Below are 21,159 nucleotides of genomic sequence, written 5' to 3' on the forward strand. Positions count from 1 at the left end.
GCTATTGTTTCAATTTGAATGTGCCATTGAAATTATTACTATAATTTGCATACAACGATCGTATGTATAAAATTATGAGGGCAACTTTTTATGGTCGATCCTAAGTTAGAACTTGGGGTTGAAATGCGTCGGCTTCGTGTATCTAGGCGTCGATAATACTTTTGATCAGAAATGTAGATATGCGAATAGTCAGAAGAAATGTTTGTTACAAATCATTGATGGTATTCAGTTTAACTTTATTATACCTATAATATGAAGAAACTGAAACCGTGCTAGCTGATAATAAATAATGCTACCGCCTTGTTCACCCATTTAAATCAGAAAATAAGGCATTCTTCATGTCGTTATTTTACTCACAATTTACTTCCTTTTTTCAAAAATTCTTGATGATGGGTTGTGGGACCTGACTTATTTTTAATTTATGAAGATACCTTACCCATTTAGTATGTAAACTTTATCCGTCTTACCACAAAAACTTTTAAACGTCAGTTTAAGCCTTGTCTAAAAAAATGTCAAATTATGACGTTGACATATGGTTCATTTTGCAGCCACAATTTTTTTTAGACAAGTGTAAAACAGGTGTTTAAGTTTTTGTAGTAGGGCCATATGTGTGTAACTTAGAACAAAGGCGTGATATACAACAAAAACTTTAACAAAAATGTACCTACAAGGCATTCTTCAAAGCGTGTAAGGCCAGACACGCCGTCGACGTGCAGCCGACGGGCGACTATCTATGCAAATTGAGATAGTTGCACACCGACCTCATTATGCCTATTTGTAATGCAATCTATGCAATGTATCTGGGTTTTTTCGGCCGGCATTGTTGGCGGCCAGTTGTCATGGCAACGGTTATCTTTTACGATGTTAGGTGATCTACAATGAGGCGATTGCGACAATCGCTGCCGTGATTCGCTGTTGGTCTTAAGATTGTTGTCGCGACTTTCGACGGCCTATGAAGATAACCTTATGGGTTTTAAGGTTAAATATGTTGATTGTGTACTTAGGGTTCTTTTAAATTTTTAAATTTTATACAGCTGTCTGTACAGATAGAACTTCAAATTGGATTTCGAAAGTAACTGTGGGGTAATACAATAATAATCTGAGGTAATCAGATTTGGTAATACCCACAGTTACAAGCTAGAATTTTGAGTTCTGCTCTGTTAAAAGAAGTATCACTGTGAATGAGTTTTCTGAACAATAGGAATGAACTTTATACAACTTTAATTCGGTAATGATTGCTTAATTGAAATGCATATTGCATTGTCATTGTTATTATGAAATCTCTCAGATTGATACATGTGACAAGGCCCAAGTTCACCAACAACATACATGTGACATATGTAATGTTTACTTTTAAAATTCATAGTACTTATACAGTTATTTTAAGAAAACAACTCGTTAGTGGTTGTCGTTGAACTTAGGCCCAAGATTTAAGAAAATGTTTTAATATTGCAATCTTTATTTTAACATTGTTTGTTTGTTTCAGACCCTTATCAAATGTTTGGCCCGACGAGTAGTCGACTCGCAAACTCAGGTTAGTAAAATATTATATTAAGTTTATAAGTAAGTACTATTTGCAAGTTCTTTCTAAGTATATCTTGGACGCCAATGGCTGATAAAAAGGTGAAGGAAAACATCTTGAGGAAACCTGGTCTATATAGGCTAAAATCTTCAACCCACATTGAGCAAGCGTGGTGATTAATGCTCAATCCTTCTCCGTGTGAGAGGAGGCCTGCGCCCAGCAGTGGGACAATAAAGAGGTCATAACAGTAACTATTTGCAAACACATATGCGGCTACCTTTAATCACTTTACTGTCCCAATAGTTAAATTAAACAATCTGTGTGAATTACATATGACTCATGGGACAGGCAAGTTATTAAAAAAACTTATTTATGATTTTATGATGTGGAAGTAGGTAACTGTGTCTGTCCTTCGGGTGATGGGTGTTTACGCAAAAAATACTGAATCGATTTAGTATCGGTCTAAAACCTGAGAAAGGACATATAAGCTACTTAAACCGACTTGTGGATACCTAGCAAGCAGTTTTACCAGCTTGTGGCTAATTTCTTAACGACAACTGGTCTCCTTTATTATTTTAGAAATCAAGTATAAAATATAATATCGTTCTTAAGGAGGTATAGCTATGGAAGGTATACATAACTAAAGATATTTAATAGGTTATTGAAAAGCAGCAGCTACATTATTGAGGCTTCCCACCACACTCACTGATTAATTCCAATCAAAACACTTATAGAGTTAAAATTAAACTAGTACCTACAGTAACAAAATAATCCAGCGGTGAAAAGGTCAGGTGGCCTCAGAAATTAGGGTGGCCGATTCTCACGTGGAAATCACGCGAGATCTCGATAACGGCCCCCAAATTGGGGTCAAACTGGCATTAACTCTCACTTATCACAGCGATTTAGGGGTACATGGGGTGCAGGTACCGTGAAGTGATCGTGTGTCATGTATGTGTACTTAGAAGTCATGTTTTTAATGAGTAAATTGTGTTTATGGTGCCATTTTATAGGTAGGTATAACTACATGTTTCGTGATAAAGTAATTCACTATTTCGGTATCCTAAGGAAGTACCTAGACACGCCTACCAATATACAGTTTTGTCACAGTCTCTCCTGAAGCATTCTTTATTTAGAGGTATTTCAGGCAACTGGGGCTCATGACACTTAATAAAACAGGCACATGTAGGTAGTTAAAGAAATAAACAAATATCAGTCAGAATGATGTTTTATGATGAGATTTCATACAATCTACTGAAACCGTGTACAAAAGTTATGCTTATAACCTACTTACAATTATGCGCTACACGATAACAATGCACTTGTCACAAAGTTCACAAAAATGACTAAAAAGATGGAAAAAAGTAATCTAGATATGAATGTCGCTAAAATAATCTCTAACAGTCCAAATTGGCAGCAGTTAAATTTGAAAAAAAAAAACTGTTCAAAGGTGACTGTTTTAAATACTCAGCACAAGTATGAGGTATTTTCGATACAATTCTTTTGGCGTCGCCTATGACACGCGATTGCTTCGATAAGCCGGCGCTAAGGAACGTGGTAACGTCACGAATATACACAATACTCTAATGTTTATGTTCATACCAATCGTGAATACCGTACTTTTATGTTTTCCTAACCATTTTCTTTAGAAATAAAGTTCGAATAGAAATTGGAAACAAAAAGTCAGAGGCGTATAGAAAATATAGCAAAGTGATCGTAGATGATTAGACAATCTTTATTTTAGAGAACTTTGATAATAGTCGTACATAATGTACCTACTTGTTTCACAAAAAAACTTAGCCAGATTATATGTGGTAGACGTACCGGACTGGATCTTGTGATTCATAATCTCCTCATGATATTAAGTTCAGTGTGAGGTACAATATTGAAAAAAAAATGCATCAATAACACTGGTCAACAGCATTTTTGTAACCAAGGTGAAACATATAAGTGATGTAAAGTAAACTGGATTTGAATTGAAATGAGCAGTACTAAACGATTCTTTAGTTAGAGATTACGAAAAAAAATAGTGTCTGTAGAAAAATGGCTTTAAATATCGTTAGCATTTTCAGATTGGTTTTTCTCCAAAACTAGACGTGCTAGATCAGTCCTGTGTTCTAGACTTCGATTCTGTGATAGATAATTCGCAAGAATTTGTATGTTTCACCTTGGTTACAAAAAAAAGAAAAAAATTGTAGACCAGTGTAATCATAATAACACCTACACTTGAAAAACGAATGCAAGTCAAAGTCTAGACGTCGTATAGATTGCGTTGCCATAACATAAAAAAAAAACTTTATCACAAAAATCAGTTCAAACTCGCGTTATCTTCTCGATCAATCGACTCACATCGACCCTCTAGAAACTAAAACACGACTATCTAACTATCTAATGCTACGGGGCCACTTTCCACACTCAGATTTATGTAAATCACACGTTATTATGGCAATATCTGAAGGGAAATTATTTAGGTATGCAGGGTAACTTTAATACCGCTGGTTATCAATGTTAAGTAGAATTAAATTGTCAGGGGTTGGGGTAGTTTCTCATGGTTTCACATTAACTATAGTTAAATTAATTTTGTTTTGTATTATACATAATAATTATGTTTTGTGTTGGGATTCGATTTTGATGTAAAAATTGTGGTTTTTGTTATATTATTCGAATTGGTTTAATAATCGTCAACCTACACTTATCTTAAAACATTGTAATACCTAATGGTGCAATTAACTTGTCTCAATCTTTTGACCACTTTAAAATCATGCTCATTAATTGCCCTTTTAAGAATCTCACTCCTCACTCAAGATATTCATTTTCAATTTAATTTCCATAAAATAAAAATACTGCAATTAAATCAAGCGAGCGATTACCAAGTTCATAGGTCGCTGCACCGTCACACCTTTGCATCAGCACCGTATAATTTACTGTCAGTAAATCTTTGGCCGGCGCACGCGTCGAACTAAAAACAATTAGGGCCACGTGCCTGCCCCGACTTGTAATCATTGGCGCACCTTGCCTGAGCACGCGAGTGCAACCCTATGTAAGCTAAGCTAGGTATCGATCGGCTTTTGTTTTTTATCGCGAGATTTGTGAATAAGTTTCGTTCTTGCTGTAAAAGTTTGTACAAAACTTTCTCAAATACCACGAGGTATCGAGTGATTCAGAGCTCAAACACAAGCCTACCACATTTTGTGACAAAATATAATAATAACAAATTGGTACCTACATAAAAATAGCTAAAAACAGCTCAAAGTTTTATCTCCGCACCCAAATTAACCATAGGCCTTAACAGTGGTAACGTAGTAAAGTTTGAGTTACTACATTAATAGAATACATAGGTACCATCAAGTTACCAACTTAATCACCATTTCAAACCCTACGATAGTCGATACACGAGCATACGTCCCACATCCATTTTAAGGCCGGGAGCACAATATTTTGGCTATCAATGCATTAATTGCGAGTCATAAAATCGATGAGGCATACAGCCAACAATGGATCAAGCGAGGCGAGATGCGATGCTACAAACGTTGTGACGTAAAAGACGATGCGCATATAAATCACGGGAAGGCACGGTCGTGTGCTCCCACCCTTAGTGTACGGTCCGTAGAACAGAAGTCGTTTGAGATGGTAGACTAGACGTTACATAAATCGGTTTTCGGTAAGAGGGATGATTTTTAGTAGGCTTCTAAGTACATGCCAAAATTACCTTAATAAGTCTGGATCTAGATCTGGGATCTTGTTTTTAAATAATTGCTGTGGTAAAAGTTTGAAAATACTCGATTAGTTTTTAGACATGGATGAACAGTTAATCTTAATTCTTACTCATTGTTAGAAACATGAAAGGAATTTTGTCTACTTTAATAGAGAGATCCATAACATAACCAGAAAGACGATTTTATGTGAAACTTCTCAACTGCGATTACCCCAAAGTCTTTTAAAAATGATCCGTGTCCAAATCATTTGTGCTACCCTTACGAGGGCGGTTCCACACGAGTGGAGCCGGCGTCGATCGTGCGCGGATGTAGCACATCGCCCAATAACGTCGCTCCGACCCTGCCCATTAGCCCCAACTATCCACCAGTGTGTGGCGCGCTCATTTTATTGTGCGCCTTTTTTTGTTATTTCGTCTAATTCCCGGGTAGTGTAAAAGTGTGTGATTTCATGAAAAATTTAATAAAAAATGCACCCAGAATGGTAGTTTTAGCTGAATAAACCATCCAATAATTGTAATTGTCATCTAACACAAGATGTAGGTAACCTGAAGACGTAAAGCTATCATACATATGGACAATGAAAGTTATAGACTGCATTTTATAGAAAACAAATCGTGTCAGTAATAAGTTCAGGAAGAAAATAGCTAATAATAGAATTGTAAAATTGTATTGAGTGTAAAACGAATGTATAAAAAATGTTTTAGGAACTGCAGTTGTAAATCTTTTGCAGTACTATGGTACTGCAAAAGAATTAGCAAAAGTGCGGTAGTATGCTACCGCGCGTAGACCTTACTAATATCGCTGTTGTTTCCAGGTTCGGGCCAGATACAACTGTGGCAGTTCTTACTAGAACTCCTGAGCGACTCCAGTAACGCCGGCTGCATCACATGGGAGGGCACCAACGGGGAGTTCAAGCTCACGGACCCCGACGAGGTGGCCCGTCGGTGGGGAGAACGAAAGTCCAAGCCCAACATGAACTATGACAAACTCAGTCGCGCCCTCAGGTAACAAAGCTGGTACCCTAGCGAGCCCTAGCGAAAGAAAGGGTACCCTTTTCTCATGCCTCATTCACTGCAATGCGATTTTAAAATTCAAAATTAATGCCTAAACAATGCGACTGTCTTTTCAAACTATAATTGTGACAACATTTTTCATGACTGTTTTTCTACACAGATATTACTACGACAAGAATATAATGACAAAAGTACATGGCAAGAGGTATGCCTACAAGTTTGACTTTCAAGGGTTGGCTGCGGCCACGCAACCGGCGGCCAGTGACCCCGCTTACAAGTACCAGAGCGATCTGTTCATGAGCTCGTATCACCACTCGGCGAAGCTCTCGTCGTTCATGTCGCCACACGCGGCGATGCCAACCTCCACAGGTAATATTCATTTGCAAGCGATGTGCTCTTGCGAATTGTACAAATGTAGGTGCGTGTGTTCGTTTTGCCTCTGTAAGGAAAATACTCAAGTTCAAAATATTTAATCTACAACTTTTGAGATTTTTCTGCACATACGGTTCTAAAGTTAGATGTGGAAATACATTTTCTTGGAGCGATTATTTCAGAAAATCTTTACATTATCAATATCAGTGTAATCATAAGGCATTGGAATTAACTATAGGACCCTAAAATAAGATAATTGATCTACGCTTGATCTAAAAAAAATTATACTCAAAAACTCATGGGTATTTAATATCACATACTTAAATCTGTCCACGGCAGTGTACCATTTTGCTGGTAATCTGCATTTCTCTGCTAATGCTTCGGTACACTTGCGTGCACAAATATTTGCACGCCGCTCGAAAGGGGTTGTCATTGCCACGATCCGAGCACACTTGACTTAATGGAACATACTATTTAAACTCTGCAGTATAGCGTATTGGATTTTTTAGGATTAAACTCTATTTAAATTAACAAATAAAACTTTATAGGTGTAGGTAAAGTATAAAGTTTAAAAATATTGGTAGGCTTCAAATCCATGTAGGTACTGGGTAGATAAGATACTGAAAAGTTCCACATTACGAATAATATTTAAATGTGCTTGCTGCTAAATTGTATGATTTATCTACCTAAGATTTTAATTCCCAGAGCATATGGCGATAACTTATAGCGTTCTCACACTAGCGGATTTTCCGAGGGCACCAACAACTTGAAAATACCACTTCCATTGCCACTATTAAGTACCACGTGAATCCGTGTGACAAGTTTTCTCGGTCCGTAAAAAATACAGAGCGGAAAATCCGCTGACGTGAAAACGGTGTAATGTTTAAAAACTGTTCGACGCAGATATGGCCACGCCTAGCACTGCGCAGAGCGTTTTTCACTACTTTCTTATCAAATGCGCTCTTGAGTCTAACGGCCTTTCCTAATATTCTGTCTGACTGAGGATTTTCTTACTAGAGACAAAATTTTGACATTAGTTCCATACAAATCCCTATCTCTAGAACGCCAGACAAAGGATAGACAGAATATTGGAGGCGGGCGTGAGTTATCACGTAAAAACTGAGGTAAGTAATGTTTTGTTTCAGCATCAATATTCCCGTCGGCGTCTTGGGGCAACTGGGGCGGCGGAGGGAGCAACTTGTACTCGCCCCACTCCATGGCGCCTCCCCACGTGCCGTCACACCTAGGATCCTACCCGCATTATGCATGACCAATTTAATTTTATCATAATTATTTCATTAATTCAATACGTCTTATAATTTAACGTAAAACCCATAATTTTTAATTCTTTACTATTTATTGGCAGCATAAAAAGAAATAATTTTAGTGTTAAATTCAGAATTTAGTTTAATTTTTACGTGCGTGGTAGAAATTATTATAATTCGTTTCGGTTTCGCTCATGAGTTCATACGTTATATATATATGTAATGTACTTCTTAAAATGTTTCCTTCATAAATTATGTATATATTTACATTATCAAATATTGCAACAAGCAATATATATTTTTTGATATTTCAATCGAAGGAACCCTTTTGAAATATCTTTTATTATATAGCTATCTAATAATCTGTAAACTGATTACCATTTATTCTGAAATTTTTATAGTTTTAAATCCATTTTGATAACAGGTAGGTACTTTTATTTTACTTTTATTGTAAAAATCAAATATTTTAATGTTATCTTCAGTCATGAATGTATTTTTCTTCTGATAAGCGTCTGATGGACCGCAACACTAGTCTTTTATCAAAGAATGATGTAAATAATAGATACTCATTAAAATAAGTAGAATTATTCGTTTAGGATAACAAAATAAATGAAAAAAAATTGGTCGTACGAAAAGTATGGTGAAAATAACGAATACTTCTTGTTTACAAGCTGATCAGTGTGTTTTGCAATAACATTTCAAATATCTTATTGGTTTCCAAAATACTGACAAGAAACGCAATTTCTTCACACAAAACATCGTCACTTTGACACCTTCAGCTTTGAACTGTACGTAGGTTATATACTTAAATATAAGTACGAGCAGTCGTACTCATATGTAAGTATTTTAGATTGGCCTCGTAATTTCTGAACAGTGTTATCGTCCAATATCGACTCTTCCACTTTGATTTTCAGATTTATTTTCTTAAGTTATTGCAAAATGACCTCAGAAAAGTATTCGCTAATAAAAAAAATAAGCACAATCGCCACGTATAGTTAACGATTGGTGATATTATACTCAGTATTATTGAACTTATTAAATAAATACTTATAAGCAGAACTGTTTTATTAAATCCCAAATGATTTCTATTGCGAACATAAACTTGAGATAAAAAAAAAAAATATCAAAGCTCAAAAATGTTGTGCCACTATAAGTATGCTGAGGTAAAGTCGGCCGATTTGTCGAAACGCAGGTTGTAACATTTTCTTACGTCGTCAGCCTTTTTTGTACATATTATTGTAATCATCAGTATTACAAAGAAGCAATAACCACATTGTATTCCTATGTTATTGCTGATTACATTAATTTTTAAATACATAAAGCTTTACTATGTTTCCGATTCTCAATCAATTTTTAATTCGCCTTATTTCTTGGAAGGCGAAAAAAGGTAAAAAAGACAATGTTTTTTAATTTGATATATTTATTAAAAATATTTCAAAATAGGTTTGTTATCAGTATTACCCCACTGTACCAAATAATTTCAACTGTGAGTAATAATAGATGTGTATATAATATTAGATTATTTTAAAAAGTGCAATCGTATTAGTAATAGTTTAGTTTAGATTTAAATTATTCGTATAATTAATTGTTTATAAAAAGTATTACCATCAATTTTATTGTATAGTAATTTTAATTTTTAAATTCGGTCCTTTTGTGATTTGAACTGATTTGATATTGGGTGTCGTCATGCTAGCTTCGTTGCAGTCAAACAGTTTTTGATGTGGGTCTTCTGTAGGCCCTTACTAAAAGATACACTAGTTGCACAATTTCACAATTTTTGATGGTTCTTTTACTCTCAAATGTTTAGTGTGAAAAATCCTAGCATGAGATGTCCCATTGAGTGAGAAAATTAATAAGTATTGCATGTAATTTAATGTGTCAGCTAATATTTTGTAGCTAAGGATGATAATTTTAGTTAAAAAAAATAGAATAATTTTAATCATCCTCAGGTTTCATGCCTAGGATTGCAGTGATTTGAATAAAATTCCAGTCAAGAGATTATTTATTTTATTTATTAAGAAATTGTTTATCCAGTGTTATTTTTTTGAGTGATATAATATATTTATTTTTTACCAATGTGTCAATAATAAATAATGAAAACATTTAGTCGTAGAATACCAATGTATAGATGTTATTGTATTTGAAAATGAATAAAAATAATTGAAACGTCTCAATTACAATTTATTTGAATTATTTTCACCCATACTGCTCAAGGATCCAAAAAAAGTAATAATATATTTTGATACTAGATAATAACAGCCTTACAGCGCTTTCACACACAACATTTAATCGAAAATATATTATATTATACATTTCGAGTGGAAAAAATCTGTTTCTCGGTTTTAAAGATCATTTTAGTTAGCGATTGTTTGGCCGACATCGCTAGTACGATTCGGGCGGTGTAGCTCCGAACAACCGAGAGGAAAATCAGCTAAGTAAACGACAAAAGCAACGGTTCGCCACAGACACACAGACGAACAATCAAAGCGTTATTAGTGCATACTATGACTATTCGCTTATTGGCCATTCTGTCGGAAGAGTAGGTACCTTTAGTATCTACCACAAAATACCCATTCATGTTCATAAAACTCTATATTAGCATAAGTAGCATTAGATATCAAAATGATCTTCCTTGATGAGAAAGGCCTTGCAAGCGGGGACTGTAGTTTGGTTATACAATCACATAGGTAGGTACCTACTGAAAAAGATGTACATTCATACAATTTGTGAATTATGGCCGTCGTCTGTAGATGTAAATTTCAAAGCATCGGACATAGGCTAGGCAAGGTCGGATGCCAGAAACTTTCTACACTATTTTAGTTACAAGACGTTCAATTTTTGCTATCAACCTCTTCATACCTAAGTAAAAACTAAATATAACAAAATGAATTGAGTTTTTCGTCAAAATATATCTTATTTCTTTTTTATCAAAATGCGACGACACAGTATACATTTTATTTTCATTTATTTATCATATTTACAATAAATACAGGGGCCCGATTCTCCTAAGTTAATAATGTCAAAATCGAATCGCAATATGATCGCAATAGCAGTTTTAACCATATCGGGCATTCTGCTACTAATAAAAGACCAATCGTATTCGATTGACATTTGATTGGTGTGCGATTGTTCTGCTATTTTGGTGATTTTGGTCTATACGGTAGTTTGCTGTACAATCATTTTGCAATCGTAAATCATTTGCAGACAAAATGATTCATTATTGAATGACAGAAAAGGATAAAAACGTTTATTTCAAAGAAAAAATAGCAGAATGCCACAACATACGCTTCTATCGTAATCGAGTCGGGATTGGATCTCAGTCGAATCGAGTCGAACGTGAATCGTATGTCGCTTAAGTAAAATTAGGAGAATCGGGGCCCAGGATTATCAATTTAAAATAGCAACCAAAAACACTAAGGTTTAAGCTACCACCATGAATCTATCTCAAAGTCGAAGTTTTAAAACGTTAATATCGCTAATGATATAAACTAAACAAATACATATAAATACAATATAAACGGACTTTGCATAAACAAACACATTCCTATATAATACTTATGAAATACTGCTTTAGTTTACATTTTACTTTTGAGTAATATTACTTTTTATTACTGAGGGTAAGCTATTAATAAGTATGGGTACAATATAATACAATGCAAACATAATTTACTCTTATGAAGTTAGTGGCGGAATAAACATAACTGCACTAGAAACTGACTTCTAGGTTCCTGCCACAAGGATCCACAAACGTGTTGATCCGGTGGGCATATTGAAACCTTTATAAGCATACTTATAGGTAATTAGGAAATATCTTCAACCAGCGGTTTCACCCGCATCTCGTGGGAACTACTTCCCGTGCCGGGATAAAAAGTAGCCTATAGCCTTCCTCGATAACTGGGCTATCTAACACTAAAAGAAATTTTCAATTCGGACCAGTAGTTCCTGAGATTAGCGCGTTCAAGCAAACAAACAAACAAACTCTTCAGCTTTATAATATTAGTATAGATATTGATTTTACCGAAACCTCAACAAAAAGTCTCATAAGAGAATTGTACCTATGTCTGTAATTATCTGTTAAGATTTGATCCTTGTTCTTCAGCGACAGCATCAAATACAATTCGTATTTTTCCGGTTTGTTAGGATAGTGAACACCAAAAGATGGAAGTAAATTTTTACTAAGTTCCCGAGGGTAACCGACGTTGGATAATTGTTTGACTTACTTCACATACGGTGCAGCCTCTTAGGAATCCGGCGTGTTAAATTATTATTATATAATAATTAATCATCTCATTAGGAGGGTGATAGCTAAAAATGTGGAGTAGATAAGGTATAATGATTGTATTCGTTCCATCGGAAATAAAAATAAAAACTTTGTTTAGCCATTGGATAAAACAACCGATTTTTATAAAATGCGGCAAAATGGTAGTTAAAAATGGTGAGAAAGTACAATGGTTGCTTTCATTATCCGAATTTAAAAAAAGAGAATTTTTACAAAACAAACTTAGTTGTGCGGTCGCACTAATTTTGATGAAATTCGGCGTAGATATAGTTTGAATCAATACGAATGAGGTTCATAATTCAAATCAGTCCTTTTATCAAGAAAAAAAAAAGACAGGCAGAACCGCGGGCAGCAACTAGTATGTAGCATTAAATCTCCTGCTCGCCGAAAGATGTCGCTGTGACGAATAGAACGACGTTCCACTACTAGATGGCGCTGTACTGAATGATACGTCCTTTAGCTAATAGATGTCACTTCTACAATTAAATTATCTACCCTCCGATAGATTGCGCTAGTAAAAAGAGGGCGACATCTTGTGACGACTTGATGATTTAGTTAACAGACTGACATCTAGGTGTAAGGAAATTAAATAATTTGTAACAAATATAACTTTCTTACGTGTTTGTGTGCGTAATTTTTTCTAGATGTCGCTTAAAAGAATTGGAAAATAACGAATACTTCTTGTTTCCAAGCTGATCAGTGTGTTTTGCGATATCATTTTAAATACTTGCCTATTTGTTATTAGTTTCCAAAATGCTGGCATGAAACGCAATGTCTTCGCACAAAACATCGTTAGGGTGCGCCTACACGGTGCATGTAGCTGGACCAAGTTAACATGTACAAATGATGGTCATTCGTCATCTCGAAATCATCACTACGAGTATCACAGAAAATTATATAAATACATTTTTATATTTTTCAAGGTTAAACGCAATTACGTTTTGAACCTTAAATATACACTCCATTGGATTTTCAATGAAAAAAAAAAACGTCTTCACCAAACTGTGACGTATGTGCAACGCCGGAAGATGCAGTACACTTGTTGACGGAGTGTTCCAGATTTCAGTCTGACAGAGCTGAGTTATTTAAAGATTTAAATTTAAATACACTCTTTTGCAAAAAAAAACGGGCACCTATGCGAAATCTTAGTTTTAAGGACTTTACGTGTATTTCAAAGGGTTTTAATGATTGTAGTATGTTTTTAGCATCAAAAGAGTTAGCCGAGCATGCGTGAGAGTGTATTCTAAATTTGAATTTTGAAGAATTGCTAAGAAATTGGTTTAACCTTGTTTTGGACTAATTGCTGACAGAAAGTTCGTCGGTGTTTTGAAAAGTTTTTGAAGTGATTTTCAGGAAAATGATAATGCAGTTTTAATTAATGATTAATGTACTTTTTTGTTTGATCAAAACATTTTGGAAAAACTATGCGTATTTGATAAAATTTTCACCTGCTCTAAATGGGCTGTACTGATGATTGATGGCATTGTTAAGAGTTTCGGTATTTTAGTGTAAAGCGTTCTATTGTTTAGATATTGTACCCACGTGTTTTAAAATATCGCTTTTTCATAAATAAACACAATTTAGAAGAGTATCAGTACTTTGAGCTACGACAAAACCTATTTAAAGTAAGCAGTGCCCATCACAACTCGTCTCCTATAGGACTTTGACATTTAAAAAATACCAAATTTTGTGATAAATGTTAAAATTAACCACATGAAATGATGAGGAGGGCCAAAGCTATCTAAAAGTCAAATTATTGCCTCGTTGGTTTTTTTTTTTACAAATTAGTTTACAAATTCAGTAGACAAGTTCCCTCGACCTTCTCTCGTCTCCATCATCAGGTCAGCTCCAAACCTTTATTGTTGCATAGTGTTATCAGACGTACACTGTCAATTTTTCAACCTATGCATGCCTACAATTTTCGAAAGTTGCCCTCGATTTCTCAGGGTTTCCATCATCAAATCCTGACTTGATGATTATGGGACCACCTGGGAAGTATACCCTATCAAATAAAAAAAGAATTTTGCAAATCCGTCGAGGCGTCTTGGAGAAATCGGTAAAAATACATTAAAAAAATATATCCCGACGAATTGAGAACCTCCTCCTTTTTGGGAAGTCGGTTAAAAATATTCCAGTATACCTACTAATATAATAAAAAGGCTCCGCGACTATTGAACCGATTTAAAAAATTCTTCTGTTGTTGGGAAGCTAGACTAACGGCCAGTTTCTTCATCAAAAGTTAAAGTTATGGCTAAAGTAATGTCTAAAGTAAAAGTAACGGTCAATTCGTTTTTTCTACTAGTTTTGCTGTCACTTTAGCCTTGAAAAAACGAATTTGACCGTTACTTTTACTTTAGACATTACTTTAACTATAACTTTTGATGAAGAAACTGGCCGTTAGAGAACAAAATAAATTGAGCTGTTATTTAAATATTTGACATGTTACTAGGATCAGTTGAAAATCATATTGAGCAGTTATTTTAATATAATAGCAGTTGGACAGTTAAACATGGACAGTTTAAAAACAATTGGTCGGTTATTTTGCTATGCAATGTCAATTCTAAAAATTCAGCAATCTAATAAATAAATGTCCAGTAAAAATTACTAAAACCGGCTTTTCATTATGGGGTGTAATATAATATATGTATCTATATTACATCCTGAGATATAATATTTTATCGCTCGGCATACATTTGACACTGAGCTATAATATCTATTACATCCCAAACTATAAATAATTTTTCAAAATGTATGACAAGAATATACAGGGTGGCCCATCCATAGGCGTCCAAAAGAAAAATTTAGAAGCTCTAGGCTATGGGGTATCCGAATCACCCCCACGTACCTATGTTCAACGATTTTTTGTACTTTAGGAGCTAGAATTATTTTTATTTTTTCCGTAATTTTCATTTTTTTTTCTATTTTATCTTTTTTTCCTAACGTCTACAGATTTTTTTAATGTAATTAATCATCATGATAGTAGCTAACACCTGAAAAAAAGCAGTTTGGCTAAACATTCTAGAACTTACATAAAATTTAATCTGAAGTTCAAAATTACTGTTGGAGTTCAGTAGCCAAAAATGTTAAGAACTTAAAAAAATATATGAGGAGTGCCAAAGGTTTCTAATTCTAAGCATTTAATAAATTAAGTTAAAAAAAAACTTAAAAAAAAGCTTTTATTTAAATGCGCTAAAATTAAAAAATAAACTTTTACAAAACTTTACTGTTAACTTATATTTATTTATTTAACGTATGTATTTGACACAATTTATATGTTTTAAAAGCGCGATTGAGGTGTCGCGAGATTTAAGTACCTACTCGTATTTACTTTCTTAGTTTAAAATTACGAATAGTATCTACTTAAATCTCGCGACAAGCTTCAAATTACAAAATTAGCAAAAGTTTATTTTTTTCTTTTTAGCGCATTTAAATAAAAGCTTGTTTTTAAAGATTTTTTTTACCTTAATTTATTTTTTACTTTTTAGTTTTCACCAAATAAGTTAGTAAGTCTGTTCATCTTATTCAACGCATCATTATTGATAGCAAGGTCGTTTGTCAGTTAATTTTGAACATTCCAACTCTTCAATTAGTACATCTTAGATTTTGATTTTGTATAGTGCACTTTATTCTACTTGTCAACCTTTGACATTTAATACCCATAATGATGATATTGAAAAAAAATTGGTTATCCGCAATTCTGAAGCGGCGGCCATCTTGGATTTTTATTTCGTAAACTGCGCTGTGTTCTAATTGTCAATCCCTTTCATTTCATACCCATATTGTATAGGTATATATAACTAGTCCACCATCTTGTATATACAACCATGCTGGATTTAGGATGACGTCACATAGCTTAACATGCATTGTCATCCAAACTAAACATGTATGCAAAACTTCAGCTCTATCGGTTAAGAGCAAGTGCCTTAAAATTGAGTTCTAAAATTCCACCCGAACACACATAGTTACATACATACATACATACACACATCAAAAAAGTTTGCGATCAATAGCATAAGCTCCTATAATTCTTTAAATTTAACTAATACTAATTAGTATATTAGTCTATGGTTGTACCTATGCTTTATTTAAATAGGAATACGTACCCTGTTTGAAATTAAAATATAAAACTATTTTTTATTATTTATTTTAAAAAATTGAGCCATTAATCATAATGTAATTATGATAGAAATTTCATAGAAAGAAAAAGACTGTTTAATTAAACTCAAACAACAATTAATTATTAAAATTATTATTCAGTTATTTAAGCAATGGACAATGCCGGATTTTGTATGGACCCTGTCCCCACCCACCAACAGACTTGAACCTAGTGTCATCGGAAGCGCATCTTTCGATAGATCATGATTATCAAAACGATTTACTCCAAATGTATGGGGTTTTGGAAAAACACGACATTTTAATAATCAATAAACGTCAAGTTTTTTAACCAATTACTCGGAGTTGCGTAGACCGATTTTGATTATTTTTGTTTTAATGCAAAGAAGGTGTCTCAACGTTAGTCCGATATAATTTTCATCGGGATCTTTTTAGCAACTTTTGAGTTATCACCGGTTAGAATGATAATTGGTTTAAATGATTTTGTATGGACCTTTAAGGTAGAATTCCGTGGGTCGCGGCTGACGCAGCCGCGCGCGGCTTACGACAGTCGTCGGCCGCGCGCGACAATAGTCAACCTATGAAAATGTATGGCACCGCTGCCGAGGCTCGCGACAGTCGCGCGCGGCCGACGAATTTCGTGAGCCGCGCGCGGCATTGTGTTGAAATTAGTAGATTTTGTTCGTCCGTTCCCTCTAGTCGAAGTGCTAATTGATATCCTTGAAGAAGAAGAGGATGACGTGTTGCTGTGGCTGTATTATGAAAATAGATTACGGGTAGTATTTAAACGCAAATCAAAAAATATCCTTTTTCTATGCAATAAGATTCCGAATTCCCATCAAAATTACTGATTGCACAGCAAAATATTCAACTCAAAATATCACTAAACACACTACAATTTATTTTCGCAGCGTACAGCGATTTTTCCTAAAGCAAAAGCTTTTTCATCAATGCACAGCTAATAATCTTAATGCACATTATACATGTTAACTCTTTTTCTTTTAAATATAGCTTCTATTTTTATATTATTTACAGCAGTTTTTCAGAATGAAACAGCATTTTATTTGTCTCAGTCATCTTATTATTTATTAATTACGGCATAATGAGATCAGCAAAAAAATATAAAATTAAATACAAAATTGTAATTTATTGAATTATTAAAGCGCGTCTTGCTTTCGCGGGGCGTACACGTTTCCTTTTTTGCCCTAATAATAATAGGCAACATTTTTAGCTTCTGCAGCTGGCGCCACGTACTTGAGTCGGATCGCAAGTCCGATGATATGCTTGCATATACATACTATAGTTCTTTAAAAAAATAGGGCTGGTGCATTGTCAGTCATTGTCAGTATTTCCTTTTGGCATACATTTCATATAAGTAGTCATTAAAAGGCTACTACTATAATATCATATTTCAGAATGTTTATAGTCAGAATCATCTTTTGGCATAGTTTTGGAATTTTTATTTTCCTGTAAGAAGCATGCAAACAAGCCTGAAGCATGAAAGCAGGCATGCAGCATGTAACCAGGCATGCAACATGGAAGTAAGCATGCAACATGCAGCAAGCATCACTTCTGTCACGGCTCCGGCGCTTCGTGGCTCCGGCGGTCAAATGCGAGCTTATCGTCGCAGATGATTTTCACGCTCACCACCGCAGCTTCGGCTTACTGGCCGGCCGAGCCGGCCAGCCTCAACCGCGTTGGCGAGCGTTAAAATTACCTGCTCCTCAGCTCGCAGGCCGCCTCGCCCCTCCGCGCCTACGCGGTTTTGAATTGCACTCTAGGGGTAGGGCAGACAAGACTACGTGGAGTCGGTTTTGCAGCGATTTGTTTTCGTTACTAGCTTCAATTTTTAATACAATATTTTTTAATTGAACTCTATCTTACTCACTCGCGCCACTCTGCACTCCAGTGACGAAAAAGCGCGCGAAGCCGCGAACCTTTTTCAGTTAATTTGTTCTGTTTTTAGAAATAATGCAATGTGACAGGATTTTTTTGTTATAATAATCATTTAATTTGTCGAGCATGGCTTCTTGAAAATTAAGACAAATATGATGAACAGGTTTTGTTGTACTTACTGGTTAATATGCGACTGGGATAGTTATTTTGCTATGAAATATGGAAAATTTGCTGTGCAGTCAGTATTAATGCTATGTATGTAGTATTTTTGTACAAGAATAAATTTAAGTGTATTGCATTATAATAAAAAAAGCAATGTCATATTGATGTATAATTTCGAATTATCTGCAGTTTGAGTGTTGTTAAACATTTAGTTTATTTGTAGTGAACTAAGTTATTTGATGTAAAAAAGAATATAAATGATGAGTATTAATTGATAGGCGATTATTTATTTGATATGCAATTTATAATATCCCATAGATTACCAATCTACCCTATCTTTAAAAAGTAGAAATGATGAAGGATACACCAAATACTGATTCAAAAGCATTTGTATTGTAATGAAAACAAAAGGAAGTTTTGCCGACTAAATAAAAAACAATTCAATTCTGGTTTTACTAAAATTCTATAGATGTTATTAAGCGCTAGACCATGTTGAGATGCATACGGCCGCGCGCGGCTCACGAAATTCGTCGGCCGCGCGCGACTGTCGCGGACCTCGGCAGCGGTGCCATACATTTTCTTATGTTGACTATTGTCGCGCGCGGCCGACGACTGTCGTAAGCCGCGCGCGGCTGTCGTAGCCGCTATCCACGGAATTCTACCTTTACTGACTCCAACAGAGTTGAACCCAGTGTCATCAGAAGCGCCTTATCTGATAGATATTTTTTTACTGTGACGACATACTCTTAAGGTTTGGGGTTTAATGAATTATTTTTAAATTATTAAAATCTCATATTTTTTTATATGAACGTTTACTAGTCATTGGATACATGAAGTGGGCTGCCGTTGTAAGACGACTAAAAAGTCACGGTGTATACCTACTAACCTAACCTAACGTTACGTTAATTGTGGATACTAAAATGTCGAATATTTCCAAAACCCCATACATTTGGCGTGAATCGTTATGATAGTCATGATCTATCAAAGGAGGCGCTTCCGATGACACTAGTTTCAAGTCCGTTGGTGGTGGTGAAGGTGTCCTCACGACATCCTACATTGCATCTTCAAACCGATTATTTTAACTGATGATAACTCAAAAACTGCTTAAAAGATCTTGATGAAAATTAAATCGGACTAGCTTTGAGATAGTTTCTCTATATACAAAAAATAGATGACAGAATCGGTCCACGCAATTCCATGTAATTGGTTAACAAACTTGAAGTTAATTGATTATTTAGGATACTAAATTGTCTTATAGTTCCTAAACCCCATACTTTTGGAATATGTCTCCATAATAAGAAATGGTCTATCAAATGAGGCGCATCCAATGAAACTTAGTTGAACTCTGTTGGAGGTGGTTAAGGTGTCCTTACAAAGTACTACACTGTCTCTTCAAACCGATTATTTTAACCGATGATAACTAAAAAACTGCTTAAAAGATCTTGATGAAAATTACATTAGACTAACTTTGAGATAGATTCTTTAAAATAAAAATAAAAACATCAAAATCGGTCCACCCAACTCTGATTAATTGGTTAACAAACTTGAAGTTAATTGATTATTAAGGATACTAAATTGTCTTATAGTTCCTAAACCCCATACTTTTGGAATGTGTCTCCATAATAAGAAATGATCTATTAAATGAGGCGCATCCAATGACAGTACGTTCAAGTCTGTTGGTGGGTGGGGACGTTTTTAGGCATTGTCCAATATGCATTCAATATGACACTTGTAGGTAGGTATACCTACAACTACTTATGACGTTGACTGATGTCGATTCGAACATAGGATATTAATTAGTCGTTTGTTATTTATTATTCTACCCGCGTTTTTGACTAGAGATAAATAGTATACCATTTGTGTAAGTACCAGTTTACCAAAAACTCAACGGCAAATAAACCTTTTTACAAATATACTGAAATAGGCTGAACATCAGATTTTTTGTACGAAAGATAATCGGGCCGATTTTTTGTAGGTCATACTGACTAGAACTTTTAGACGACAGATGTTTGAAGAAATAATGTTTTCCATTACTTATACTCCTACAAAAAAAAAGTCGCCTGTTATTATCGGACGTTTGGAAAAATTTTATATAAAAAAAGGGGTCAAGTATCTTCGTTGGTCGTTCATTAATCCTAGTTATAGCAGGCTTGCGCCATTGTCGTTTTTATTAATATAGGTGTCAACCATGTAATGTTGTTTCCGTAATTTTGTCTGTATCGTGATTAGCTAGCTTATTAGTTCCGTCACTTTACCCAGCTGACGGTACTGGCTTCCCTCGAAGCTATGGACCCCGCTAATGCAGCCGAAATCTAAAGTATTTATTCATACATGTGCGCAAACTTCGCTTGCGCGATTTAGGACTCTGGTACAAAATGCCCATTTTAAACACAAGGAAAAAAAAATCATTGATTTAGGAATATTTATTAGATTTTAACATTTTTTTAGGTGGATAACGGAATAATATTTTTGATAAAAATTTTAATCAGAATACAAAAAGAGTTCCCTTTGCTGAGATTCGAACTCACGACTTTAGATCGTGCAATAACTACTTATAGGTGGTAGCACACAGACATTATTCGGACAGTAAAAGCTCTCATCGTACTGACAATAATGTAAACAAGAATGAAAAGTAGGTACTTTTATTAGGCTTATTATTTTCCGAGTGACTAATAACTTAAAAGTCGACAAATGTTTGCAACAAATAAAATAACTTGCCAGCGATTAAATATTTTCGCGACTATTATATTATGTAAGGTTCAAATTTAAGGGTGTTATAAAAACTAAAAACTAGCAGCTGCGTTTGGGTAGCAAATAAACTATA

General features: G+C 34.7%; 1 protein-coding gene across 2 annotated transcripts in view; it reads left to right on the top strand.

Annotated features, from left to right (window-relative positions):
* Window positions 1-10,065, top strand: part of LOC124645012 (DNA-binding protein D-ETS-3) — a 57,819-nt gene extending 47,754 nt beyond the window's left edge. The window contains exons 6-9 of one of the 2 annotated variants that reach the window (XM_047184738.1): window positions 1,487-1,534; window positions 6,050-6,239; window positions 6,409-6,617; window positions 7,766-10,065. In XM_047184738.1, the coding sequence (XP_047040694.1) occupies window positions 1,487-1,534; window positions 6,050-6,239; window positions 6,409-6,617; window positions 7,766-7,890 (572 nt within the window). In that variant the 3' untranslated portion in view covers window positions 7,891-10,065. The remainder of the gene's footprint in view (window positions 1-1,486; window positions 1,535-6,049; window positions 6,240-6,408; window positions 6,618-7,765) is intronic. The other variant, XM_047184739.1, reaches the window with a different exon arrangement.
* The last annotated feature ends 11,094 nt before the right edge of the window (window positions 10,066-21,159 follow it).

The sequence above is a fragment of the Helicoverpa zea genome, chromosome 31 (assembly GCF_022581195.2).
Source record: "Helicoverpa zea isolate HzStark_Cry1AcR chromosome 31, ilHelZeax1.1, whole genome shotgun sequence".
Taxonomy (NCBI): domain Eukaryota; kingdom Metazoa; phylum Arthropoda; class Insecta; order Lepidoptera; family Noctuidae; genus Helicoverpa; species Helicoverpa zea.